The 13449-nt window shown below is 37.4% G+C and overlaps 2 protein-coding genes across 3 annotated transcripts; both read right to left on the reverse strand.

Moving 5' to 3' along the window:
* Window positions 1–521: 521 nt before the first annotated feature.
* On the reverse strand, window positions 522–5618 carry LOC132158232 (uncharacterized). The gene is made up of 5 exons (XM_059567559.1): window positions 5001–5618; window positions 4723–4835; window positions 4464–4532; window positions 1896–2027; window positions 522–1581 (listed from the first exon to the last, which is right to left on the reverse strand). Exons 1-5 carry the CDS (start codon window positions 5011–5013, stop codon window positions 1222–1224), a joined length of 687 nt encoding a protein of 228 aa, XP_059423542.1. The 5' UTR covers window positions 5014–5618; the 3' UTR covers window positions 522–1221.
* Window positions 5619–6763: 1145 nt separating this feature from the next.
* Window positions 6764–13308, reverse strand: flcn (folliculin). 2 transcript variants are annotated; one of them, XM_059567561.1, is made up of 12 exons: window positions 12903–13214; window positions 11978–12187; window positions 11722–11868; window positions 11416–11637; window positions 11135–11301; window positions 10719–10810; window positions 10103–10266; window positions 9904–10017; window positions 9132–9255; window positions 8477–8602; window positions 8235–8337; window positions 6764–7479 (listed from the first exon to the last, which is right to left on the reverse strand). In XM_059567561.1, the coding sequence occupies exons 2-12, from the start codon at window positions 12185–12187 to the stop codon at window positions 7272–7274; spliced, it is 1677 nt and encodes a 558-aa protein (XP_059423544.1). In that variant the 5' UTR covers window positions 12903–13214; the 3' UTR covers window positions 6764–7271. The 2 variants fall into 2 exon arrangements, with proteins under 2 accessions (XP_059423544.1, XP_059423543.1); XM_059567560.1 differs by having other exon boundaries at window positions 11416–11868; window positions 12903–13308.
* Between the last annotated feature and the right edge of the window lie 141 nt (window positions 13309–13449).

Here is a 13449-nt window from a genome sequence, read left to right on the forward strand (position 1 = left end):
AATGAACAGTTGGCATTATGAACAAACTTGAATAAAGATTAATAAATATTGTAACAGAAGCTCATTTGCTCGTTGTTGGTTAATGCAACATTGCCTAGCAGGACCTTACTGTAAATGATGGACCAGCAAATCAGTTTAGGCTTGTTTAAGCTGATTTTTCTCAACAGAGTGGGCCTGTGCTAGTCTGCATGTGGTTTGGCTCAGTTGTGCTGATCCAATCAAACCCATTTCTGACATTTAACAGGGTCAAATCCTGCATCATTATGAACACTATCCATAAGCAATATATAGCTACAATGTTATTTATTGCGTGTTGACTGTGTGATTGTGTTTTATGTGTGTTTTTGAGATGTGCCAGCCACCAGCTGTAGGCTAAATTGTGGTAGAGCAGCAACATTGTGTGAACAAAAGGTCTCTGTGGTGGCCTGTTGTTTGTGCCATCATCTGCAAGTCTCTCCATCCAGCTGATACAAGAGAAAGACCTCATACACACACTCTGACAAACAAAAGAGTATAGTTGATTCATGCAAACTCTGGCTTTTTCTCAAGATTTTATTTATATATAAAAATCTACACTTAAAAACAGACAACACTTATACCAAAACAGACAGATTGTTAAATTCCTTTGAGTAAAACATTGCTTGTAGTAACCTTCTCTAAGGCAAGACAACAATACTTGTAAACATGACTTATGTAACCCTTTTGCAAATGTCTTTTCAGAAAGTAGCTTGCTTAAGCTGGTTGCTATGCTACAGTATTATTTAATATGGCTTGGATTTACTGTAGTACATGAGTGTAGATTTTTTCCTCTTGAACACCGAGGGATAAGCGGAGACTTTTGGCTTCATGTATTCTTTACTTTTTTACTACAATCAATGTTAAAACATTCAGTCGGCAGGTTTAACCTGAATTATCATGGAGGACACATAATTCACTGTATATGACAGGAAACTGGATAAGTGATAGAAACAATCAGTGCAAAGACATGATGCAGAAAAAAAACATCGTACACGTACATGAAAGAGAACGTCATATTGGCCATGTGTCTGTTTCCAAAACATCCCTTTTCTCCAACATGCATCTAGAAATCATGAGCCGTATTCAGAGAGCAACTTCTCTGAAATCTCAACAACAACAAAAAAAAAACAGCAGCTGCCTATTCAAAGTGAAGCCTCCTTTTGGCCAAGTTTTGTGACATATTTAAAACAGATTTCTCACCTTTTACCAAATCAGACTTATTGTTATCCATAGAAAAGAAAAAGTCCAGTAAGAGAAACCTGGGAAAAGTGACTCACTATAGCTGTTAGTTGGACCCTGGTGGAACTGCCTTTTACCAGTCTCTCCTTCTATCACAGGCTGCTGCTCATCCACATGTCCATGGTTCTCCACATTCTCTTCCTCATCTGATCGTGAATTTTCTTGATCCTCTTCACTTGGGGTAGGGAAGATGCAGTGATGCTCTTTAAAAGCACAATCCAGATTGAGCCATCGTGTGAAGAGGGATGAGGTGATGGAGAGAAGACCTTCAGGCGATGACTGAACAGATGGGAAAGCAGAGATATCTGGACGATCTGGAATTTTCTGTTTACGAAAAGATAGAAAAAACACTAACCACAAGAGATCTACAATCAGTCAGACATACAATCAAGAAAGAAAGACGTGTTGATACAACATCTGGAAAAATAGTACAGTGGCAAGAAGTATGGTATGAACAAAGTGTGGATATACACTTTTAGAAAAAAGATACAAAAGCTGTCACTGGGATAGTATTTTTTTTTTAAGGAACAAATATGTACCATTTAGGTACTGATATGTAGATTTGAGTGTAACTTTTGACAGGCTCCCACCCCAGTGACAGCTTTTGTACCTTTTTCTCTGAGTATATGACAATATACCTCTTTTGCTATGTTGTCCAATGTGAGAACCAGCTCGCTGATGAATCTGTATTTGAGATGAACTCTACTGAGATGCTGGAGGAGCTGAATCCAGGAATTAGACAGGAACGCAGCAGCACTGAACACACAGCACTAAACACACACACACAGAGAGAGAGAAAGAGAGAGAGAGAGAGACAGGTGTTGTTCTAAGTTTAGCTACTAGGAGCAAAATTAGCAGCTACACCTTTTATATTTGGTTCAATAACAAATAAGTATGGATGATAAAAGCAGAAGAAAATCTAGGTTTATTACATGTTCAGTTATAATAACAAGCTCTTAGTAATGTAATCTACTTATTCTTGTTGCTTTCATCTTGGAATAAATGTTTATAGCATATTCAACATACCGTGACTCAAAATGGTTAAAAATGTCATTTGGTGTAACCATCAGTTCCAACCATAGAATAGTTAAATACTTTGCACCATGAATTCAAAAGAGTGTACATAATTAAATCACTATTGTCAAACATCAGAGTTACAATTAAAGGTGATTTATAAAAAAAAATAATAATAATAATCAAGGGGTCCAAAATCTGTACGTTTGGTTACAGGCTGACTTTTATTCCGCAGACAATATTACAAACAATTTAAAACAATATAACTTGCAGTTGTTGTTTTTTTCAAGAAAATATAATTTCATGCTACTTATGTCAACATTACTTTTTTTCAAAAATGTAATTTATTTACTGACTCATCCATTCATTCATTTACAATCACGCAATATTACAACCCGAATTCCGGAAAAGTTGGGACGTTTTTTAAATTTTTATAAAATGAAAACTAAAGGAATTTCAAATCACATGAGCCAATATTTTATTCACAATAGAACATAGATAACGTAGCAAATGTTTAAACTGAGAAATTTTACACTTTTATCCACTTAATAAGCTCATTTAAAATTTAATGCCTGCTACAGGTCTCAAAAAAGTTGGCACGGGGGCAACAAATGGCTAAAAAAGCAAGCAGTTTTGAAAAGATTCAGCTGGGAGAACATCTAGTGATTAATTAAGTTAATTGATATCAGGTCTGTAACATGATTAGCTATAAAAGCTTTGTCTTAGAGAAGCAGAGTCTCTCAGAAGTAAAGATGGGCAGAGGCTCTCCAATCTGTGAAAGACTGCGTAAAAAAATTGTGGAAAACTTTAAAAACAATGTTCCTCAACGTCAAATTGCAAAGGCTTTGCAAATCTCATCATCTACAGTGCTTAACATCATCAAAAGATACAGAGACACTGGAGAAATCTCTGTGCGTAAGGGACAAGGCCGGAGACCTTTATTGGATGCCCGTGGTCTTCGGGCTCTCAGACGACACTGGATCACTCATCGGCATGATTGTGTCAATGACATTACTAAATGGGCCCAGGAATACTTTCAGAAACCACTGTCGGTAAACACAATCCGCCGTGCCATCAGCAGATGCCAACTAAAGCTCTATCATGCAAAAAGGAAGCCATATGTGAACATGGTCCAGAAGCGCCGTCGTGTCCTGTGGGCCAAGGCTCATTTAAAATGGACTATTTCAAAGTGGAATAGTGTTTTATGGTCAGACGAGTCCAAATTTGACATTCTTGTTGGAAATCACGGACGCCGTGTCCTCCGGGCTAAAGAGGAGGGAGACCTTCCAGCATGTTATCAGCGTTCAGTTCAAAAGCCAGCATCTCTGATGGTATGGGGGTGCATAAGTGCATACGGTATGGGCAGCTTGCATGTTTTGGAAGGCTCTGTGAATGCTGAAAGGTATATAAAGGTTTTAGAGCAACATATGCTTCCCTCCAAACAACGTCTATTTCAGGGAAGGCCTTGTTTATTTCAGCAGGACAATGCAAAACCACATACTGCAGCTATAACAACAGCATGGCTTCGTCGTAGAAGAGTCCGGGTGCTAACCTGGCCTGCCTGCAGTCCAGATCTTTCACCTATAGAGAACATTTGGCGCATCATTAAACGAAAAATACGTCAAAGACGACCACGAACTCTTCAGCAGCTGGAAATCTATATAAGGCAAGAATGGGACCAAATTCCAACAGCAAAACTCCAGAAACTCATAGCCTCAATGCCCAGATGTCTTCAAACTGTTTTGAAAAGAAAAGGAGATGCTTCACCATGGTAAACATGCCCCGTCCCAACTATTTTGAGACCTGTAGTAGAAATCAAAATTGAAATGAGCTCATTTTGTGCATAAAATTGTAAACTTTCTCAGTTTAAACATTTGCTATGTTATCTATGTTCTATTGTGAATAAAATATTGGCTCATGTGATTTGAAAGTCTTTTAGTTTTCATTTTATTAAAATTTAAAAAACGTCCCAACTTTTCCGGAATTCGGGTTGTACACCATCTGGACTTTTCTGATAGTAGGCCCCATAAAACATCAAAATCCTATTTAATATAGAAACCCAAAACACGTTCATTAAGTTTATTATATTTACCGTTTGTGACCGCGCTGCACGTATACTGTATTTTTGAATTACTTGAATTGAATCATAAAAAGAGCATCACACCCCTGACCCTTTGAACTGTCAGTCTTACCGGCTCATTGCACAGCGCGCTGTCGTTGAAATAGTGAGACACGACGTAGTTCTTTGGAAACACTTGTGGCTGCAATAGATATATATTACAAGGTCAGTTTTTAAAGCCTTTAATAAAGACGAACTATTGATTTAAGATTGCACGGGTTTCTCAGATGTCACCAAAACCACAAATCAACAATAATAAGGTCAGTACAAAAACCACACGGGACAGATTGCGAATTGTCTAGTGAAAAGAGTTCTTGAACATCGAAACTCACGAATCCGGACGTTTCTTCAATGTGTATAGAGTCTTGAAGATTTCTGATCGTCGTCTTCATAAAATCATCGCACCCACTTCCTTGAACAGTCAATATTGATAGAAGTAACAGCACTGAAAGGCAAAGGTAATCAGAGCATTAAATGTCTTAACATTTTCTAAACACCAACTCGTTTTCTTCTCTTAATGTCGCAAACACCAACGCACTTTCTGCCACAACCATTTAATCCGCGCAGCAACGGATTGATCTTTGTCAGTGCTGCACGCGTTTCACATTACCTGTTGGTGACATGCTTCTACCGGCCAATGTGGGCCATATTCCCCATGTTCTTCTTAACCAAGTAGTTTTGCACGACAGATTGCTGCAGAAAGGTTATGGAAGAATCTCGGTCTCAGTGGCTTTCCTCCTCTTTCTCTCACTGCTGCTCTTTCTCTTGGATCCCACAGCCGCTCTCCATTCTGACCATCTGGCTCAATCCCAGTCAAGCACTTGGAAATTCCCAGTCTTCTGATGGAAAAATCCTGACGGACAAGAAGATATTCCTCTCTTTCCTGTGAGATTTTAGTTTCCTGTTTTTTTCTCTCTCTCTCTTTTCTTCTGATTTGATTTTCCTTCTTCCTTTTCAGTCAGTTTGTTTTGGAGCTTTAATTTCCAGCTGGCATGCAAGTGAGCAGGACACTTGATCTGTTGTAGGGCACTTCTGAAGGAACAAACAGCGTGGAGGCAGTTTGCTCACTGAAAGTGAAAGTCCTGGTGGTTCAATCTCTCTCCCCGCTCTCTTTAAAGATCCCCACCCCTTTAGCTCACTAGACAGCATGCACTCCCCCTCTTCTCCTCTCTTCATCAGTACTCAATGCCTTTCCCGGGCTTAGTTTTAGTCATACACTCTGGCAATCTGTTTTTAATTTCCCTCCTCCCCACTCAAGTGTCCATGTCCGTTGCTCCCTCAATCCCATAGTTTATCATCTGAATGATGACTAAGCATGTGAGCTTTCATGACTGTAATGAAAGGAAGTTATATTTCATCATGTTTAATGTAATTCACACTATTCCAGATTAGTCATTGTCAAGCATGTGATGCCTATAAACTGAAGAGGATTCAACCATGCTGTCATTCAGATAGACAAAGCAGTTAGTTTGTGGTAGTTGGTTTATATAGTCACATGAGAGACTGCATCATTGTGTTTGTTTTTTTTAATTTCATTGGAAAAGTGTACTACACAAATTTGGAGTAGCAATATGATGAATTAAAAAATGGTAAAGTGGGATAAGCAATCAAACCTTCATACAAATATAAAACTTTTATTCCAACATAAAGCTTTATTTGCCATCAGGAATAAATAAATATGTAAAAGTTAGGGTAAAAGCTATTCTGGCAATTGCCATCAATCAATCAATCAATCTGTGTAGACAGAAATTAATATCTTGCAGTCCTCTGGGTAATTTAGATTTTTCTGCACACGCTCACACCCACTCACCACATTTCACAATTTCTTTTTTTTTAAATTTAACACGCACTGACAACTTGTTACTAAATTAGATTAAATTAAATTTATGCATTTATCAGATTCTTTTATCCAAAGTGACTTACAGTGCATTGAGGCTAACATTGTTTACCTAACATGTTACACATTTTGAATGCAGAAAAGAGTTGATATGCATGAAATAGTCAAGAAAAAAAAGAGGTCTCATGATAGCTACATTTATTTAGGAGGAATTACCCTAGTATAACCTGATCCTTTCAGTAGAACCCATACCACCTTGAAACACAATAACTTCCTTATAGTGCTGCTTAGGGTGGACTTGCATGTTTGCACAGTGTTTATTGCATAACTAAGTCTTGTAGTACACAAGCTATAAAAACTATAATGGGTTTAAGGGGATTTCTACATATACAGAAACTCTCTCATGGCAGCAATTTCAGGCATAGCACTCAAAAACAATTTCTTCCCTACCATATGATTCTTATAGAGGTCAGTATCTAGTATAACCACATTGCTGTAATAAATGATAGAACTTAATAAAAAAATAAAAAAGACACTTTGGTTTACAAGCAGCACGTAGTCTTTATTTAGCATGTGTGAGATTAAAGTAAAAGCTGTTTATTTATGTTATCAAATAAGGATAAATATAATTGCTCATAAAATACATATTCTCTCTCATACAAGTCAGATGGAAAACAATTTGATGATGAATTGAAACAGGCAAGCCTCAAACAGTATCATGTCAACTGATACTCTGCCTAGTTCCCATGAAGTCAGTGGACCATGTGCTCTATTAGACACATAGTGAAAAAGATAGAAAATGGACATGTCTATGCATGACGGTAAAACAGCATTCCATGTAAATGCACATGTGTAAGGAAAAGTTTTTGAGGCTTCAATCACAATGATAGCTTTTATTTTCTCTCTGTACCATGCAGAAAAACACATTCTCCGGTCTGACCCCCTTTTCCCGTAATTGACACACAGACACACACTCACACACACATTCCTTTCATCTAACTCTAGCAATGAGTCCATTGTCCCCTTTCTTTCTCTCTTTCTCTCTCACTGGCTCAGAGTTCTCTCTCCAACTCTGACTGCTGTCATTAAATGGCTCTTGTAAAGCTTGCTGAGTCCTGTCATCCAAAACTTAAGAAGACGCACATTGTCCTCTTCCCCGGGCCCCGTGGCCCCCAGCAGAGCTAAAACCTTTTGAGTGTCCTCTTTACCTCTGCCGTCCACCTTGGAGAACTTAAACAACACTTTTACTTTGCTGTAACAGAAAGAACAAGAAGACCACGTGGTGAGAGGAAGCACAGAAACAATAGACAGACAAGAGGAAAACAGGTCTAAGAGGGAATTGGGGAGAAACGAGTAAGGGATAAAGAAAGAGGAAAAAGAAGAATTACAGGAAACAGGCAAAATATTTAACTTTATGTCTGCTACATGACTTATAAACTGTCTGAAATAAATATAATGGCACATTCCAGAAATTCAGTATATTTTGGAGTCTACGTTACTAGATTTTGGACTGTGTGTCCTCGGGTATCTTAAAAGCTAATAAAATTACATCATTTTCACACAATCGTTTACATTTATATTCTATTCGTTGTTTTTCAAACTATATTTAAACTATTTTTTTTTAACTATCAAAAAATGTCATATTTATCAGTGTTCCGAGTGTCTCACATTTGTAACAGTGTTGGGAAAATGGACAACCTCATGTTCAAGAAATAAAAATTGAAAATGAAAGAGTTATAATTTTGTTTAATCTGAAGGTTTTTACATCTGATTAAAAGTTTTAGGTCCTATTTTGCTCCCATTTGTGGAAAGTGCTCTATAGAAACAATATTATTCATAGTTATTAAGCATAGTTTTCATTTAATTACCATTCAAAAAAAAAATATATATATATAAATAAATTAACACTTGCGTTAAATTGATGAAACTTTACAGTAAAGACATTCACAATGTTTCAAAAGAGTTCTATTTAAGATTTTCTAGTCTAAAGACAAAATGCAAATTTACTTCATCCACTCTTCTTTCAGACAGAGTAAGCAGAGAGAGACCACCTCCACAGACAAATTCTCATTAGAAAGAGCCACTTCCATCTTATTCAACAGAGTTGGACCTGAGAGAAAGACAAACCATGAGAAAGGCACATTAAAGAGGAATTCACTATGTACGAATGCAAAATTCAAGTGTGTGTGTTTGAAAAGTTGTATAAATCTTTAAAGTCTATACTACAGAAGCTTGCTTCCATGCGTTACCTTTATCTGTTGCTTGTGTGTTTGCACTGCTAATGTTGAACTGATATAGTGAGTGAATGTCATCATCCGAAACGGGATTTACACAACCACGCTCAACATTAAGTACATCCACCAGCACGGAAAACTCTTGAAGACAGATTGAGAAAGAGAGAAAAATAGGGAGAGGAGTTAGACTATGTATGTACACGATAAGTGTTGAACTTTGAGATGAACCAGACACTGACTTATGAAACAATTTCACTGTTTAGAAAGAAAACAGTCACACAGAAGTTGTGAAAGAAGTTGTAAGTCACATTCTGTCAAAGGACACCCCAAAACACTCTTAAATCTATGTGTGTTTCATCATGTTATAAAAACAATATGGTCACTTGAATTGCAGAATAATGATTACGAGAGCACTGCTGTCATTTTTAAACATGACTGATTGAGTGTTAATGTTTGTATATGTTTGAACCGAAGCAATCTCAGCTACAGCAGTGCCGCGAGGATGGGATCAGGATACAATAGGTTAATTGGTTCAAATCCCTCAGGGCTTGGATCTTATAAATTCCTTTTTAATGTGGTGTAGACATATGTTTTCTGAAAGGTCTGAAAATTAACTAGCTCTGTGAAGCCAAAATTCACAAAAGAGTATTTGCAGTGAAATAAAAGATACCTGAAGAGCTAACATGGGCAGGGATTGGTACATCTGGGCTAAGGCCAAGGAAGTTGCATCGATACGCTTCCTCATAGTGTGGACTGTATGGAATCGCTCGGACACATCCAACTGGAAGCAAAGCCTGTGAAACAGACAGAAATGATGGTCAGAACTGAAACAGCAAGACTTTCAGCATCTACTTAAAACAAACACTACCAGCCGTAAGATTAAACACATATACTAATTCTTTATTACTACGGTACTATTTTTCCTATTTTGGAATAATGGCATCATCAAAAATAAATTGAAATAACCTATTTTTTTTTCTAAATTCTTCTAAAATGCAGCTCTGCACTCAGGATTGATCCTGGTCCAGCTTATCCATTAAAAAATTTATTATAACAAAAAGTACATGTGTATAACATTTTGTTTAACGTATACAAAAATACTTTTTAATACGAAGAGATTTTTGAAATATATTTTCAAACTTTTAATTTAAGTATATAAATAAAAATACACAACTTTTTTATAAATACTTTAGATTCGTATTGTTTAAACGGAAACAACATGTACATTTGTCCATAAAACAATTTTCTGCCCAAGCATTTAAATACAGGCTTAATAATATTCTTCTGAAGATCAGGAGAAACAAATTCAGTCAAGCTTGTCTAAACTTTCGAGTTTTCAGTTTATAACATCTAATATAGATGTTCTTTTATGGTGCAGACCTGCATCACTTGATAAGTATGAAGCAAATATTATAGGCAATTGGCACAGATGTTTAGCTGACCTTCAGCACATTGAAAGCTGACTGGATAAGACCAGGGTCTGCACCTCTCCACATGACTTGATTTCCCATGAGAACGTGCCATGCCAGCTGTCGGAAATCACTTGCACCCAGGACCTGTCATCATTCAGATATAGCATAGTGCATTTTATATATTTTTAGACAAAATCTGATGTTTGTAACAGAGTTAACAGTTATTTACCTGTCTTAAATGTCTAAGTGATTTGAACTTTGGCCCAAGAAGGTCCTCTTGTCTTGCGTCATCAAATTGAAAATCTTTAGCCTGCACACTCGCTGATTGGCTGGACTGTGGGTTAGACCCGCCCCCTTCAGCACCTTCCCAGCCACGCATCTCTTCCTCTTGCTCTGTGAGAGAATTATTCATAATGTTGCTGTGAACATTTTTAATGCTGAAATCTACAGTATAACCTCTAATTATTGCTAATCATTTTTATAATTCTGATTATACAAGATGAAAAAAGTTGAAAAATCACTGGAGAGTTGTTTGTATGTCAATGTCAAAAGCAGATCGTTGGGAAAGGAAAATGTAGGTCAGATACCCAGTTTAACATTTGAAAAATCCATTTGTTAGCAGACACACTAATTAAAATATTGCTGCGGAATCAATAGTATCTCATGACACACACACACACAAATCAGTTTTATCTTGTTGCAGAAAAAAATGCAGAATATCTATTTTCTGCTATATCTGGCTGTGTGCAAAAATAACATCACATTTTTTTACACAATGAAATTTAAATGTTTAATGTTAAAATGTTTTTATACCGTAAGTATTTTACTCAATGCATTCATTTTACCAGTTTGTCTTTCTATGAGAACGAGTGTGTCTTCTGTGGGCGCCCCTTCTAACAGCTTCTCTGTCAGCCGACTGCCACAAGCTTTCAGCAACCTAAAATAAAGAAGTATTTACGAAGTAATAAAGTAATAGGAAGTGTAATGATTTTAAAAACGTATGTGTGTTTGTGCTAGTGTTTGCCAAGAAAAGTCTCACTATTACTTTTGCAATTGTGAAATAAAGTCACAGTATAAATGATAAAATCACAAGTCACAATGATGAGAAATAAAGTCACAATTATGACAAATAAGGTCACAAGTGTGAGATAATTCGCAGTTATTTGAAATAAAGTCACACTGTGAGATATAAATTCACCATATGGGTTATAAAGTCATAAATGACCAGAATGCCTCTTTATTTTTACTGTGTTAAACATACCAGCTGAATGAGGAGTGCAGACTACCCCACAGGTTGGGGTGTTGGGTTAGGGATGTGAGAGAGCGGGCTGCATTGCCGCTACGCTGGTGAGGGAACACTGCCGGAGAGAAGGCGCTGTTCATACGCACAGCCCTCTGAGGACACACACACTGCTCACTGTCAAACACCTGCAAGGCAACAGACAGGGCAAACGTTGTATTTTCAACACTACAAGGAACTCATCACCTTGAGAGGTACTCTGCCAATCTCAGTCCTAAAGTGGTGCTGCAGTCCAGCAGTACCTTGAGTGCTGTGTTCTGTAGACTCTGAATGGTTAGCCGCAGGTGGCGCAGCAGAAATGGCCAGGAGTTGATGAGGTAGATCCTGTCCATGGCTACCACCACAATGCTGTACCAGCGCTGGAAGCCCCGTGCCAGGCTGTCTTTGATGAAAAACGTATGAGAAAAAACAAATCCATGTTGTTCATCTCCAAAGAAGATGGGACCCTCTCGTCCAGGACAAACCTGCAAGAGCAGATAATATAAAAGTATCACACCGATGCATATTATTTTAATGAAGTTTAGGTTAATTAATTGATGCAAACATACCTCGCAGCTCAGGCTGCGCACACATGCTTGTCGCACGACACTGAAGAGCTGTTGCTGGCGTGGGTGCTGGTGGCTCAGATAGCGGATTCCCGTTTCACCGTCCACACTCACAAAGCCTGGGTGAGACGCAGGCAGGGAGCGACAGCCCTGGAGAGAGAAAGCCAGGTATTAGACAAGACATTATAGAAAATAACTTTTTCGAATTTTGGATTTAAAAATAAGTTTGGGATATGACAAGATTAACTTTTTCTCTTACTTCACACATGTCAGCTCTCTGTGTGGCCGAGCTGTTGGCTCTCATGGTGAGCCCTTCGCCCTCTCTGTCCGCCTCTCGGTCCCTGTCCCCAGGAATGGCTGAACCAGGCTGCGGAGGAGACGGGGACGGAGGGTGGACGGCCTCTGTACAGAATAGTGTCCGCGGGCCATGGAGTTCACAGAAGTGGCAAAGGGCAACTAAAGCGTTCATCTGGAGGGAATTAAAAGGTCATATGAGGATATGCGATATTATCACACATTTTTTACATTTCAAAAGAATAAGAGTGAGTTTAAGAAATAGATTATAAACGAGAACAGGCACTCATTGTTAAACAAACTCAAGGGAGATCAGAGTTGACTCAGGCAGTAATTAATACTCGTATACACTGTTAACTAGTCTTTTTTTCATACTAGAGGAAAGAAAACCTCCAAAATACACACTAAGTGTTTATTATATATTACACATTTTTATTACACTTTAATTATATACGTAGATTTCAATTACAATACATTTATACACCATCTTCTGCAAGTGAGTTTGTTAACTACTTCAGAAGCAGTTACATAAACCAAAGTTTTTTTATTTGACTGATTTATATGAAATTGTATTCCTAATAATACAGTTAGTTTTTTTTCCCTTAATGTTTACAGTATTTTTTTTTAAACTGGCTTTATCGTATGTTCAGATTTCTCTTCTAGAAATGTACACAAATATGCTCATTTTAATTACATAATACACCTGCACATTTCAACATAACGTTTAAAGTAGCTAATACAAAATGTAGACACAATGTATAAATAATGTACTGCGATTATTTAACCAGGGAAGTATGGTGATATAAATTATTACTCTGTTTACAAGTGCTTTCTTGATTAAAATATAAATACAAAAGGAAATTAGATAAAGGAAAACACAATATCCTTACCTTTATTAGCTGGGTACAGCTATAGCGCCGACTGGTACCAGTAAACTAACAAGAACGAGTCATTGCAATGGAGTATTGACAATATCAACTGTCTACAGGTTCTGTAAGGTTGTCAATGTTCCTAACGACGTAATTGATTTCTAGTCAGCATAAATGGTACACTATCCTAACCGATGTGGTTTACTAAATCGTCGCTGAAATCCGATATTAATTATTATTTTTATTTTGTTTGCGTTGTTAAGTCCATCCTTTTCAGTCTTTCTCATGTGTCATGTGATGGGGAAGTCACGCGCTTAGATCACAACAACGTGTGCGTGACTCATACAGCTGCTCTTGTCTCTCACACAGAATAGCCAACGGTACAATCCAAACAATCAATTAATATGTTTTCTGTTGTAGTTACATGGTGGCACCACCACCACGTATATGTTTGCTTTTTCGAGTGATTTAATTGTTTTTATCTCTTCCGTAATCAACCGAATGCTTCACAGCGCCCCATGTTCCATGAATGAATCTTTTGTAGAATTGAATCTTTTTGATGATTCAA

The sequence above is a fragment of the Carassius carassius genome, chromosome 15 (genome assembly GCF_963082965.1).
Source record: "Carassius carassius chromosome 15, fCarCar2.1, whole genome shotgun sequence".
NCBI lineage: Eukaryota > Metazoa > Chordata > Actinopteri > Cypriniformes > Cyprinidae > Carassius > Carassius carassius.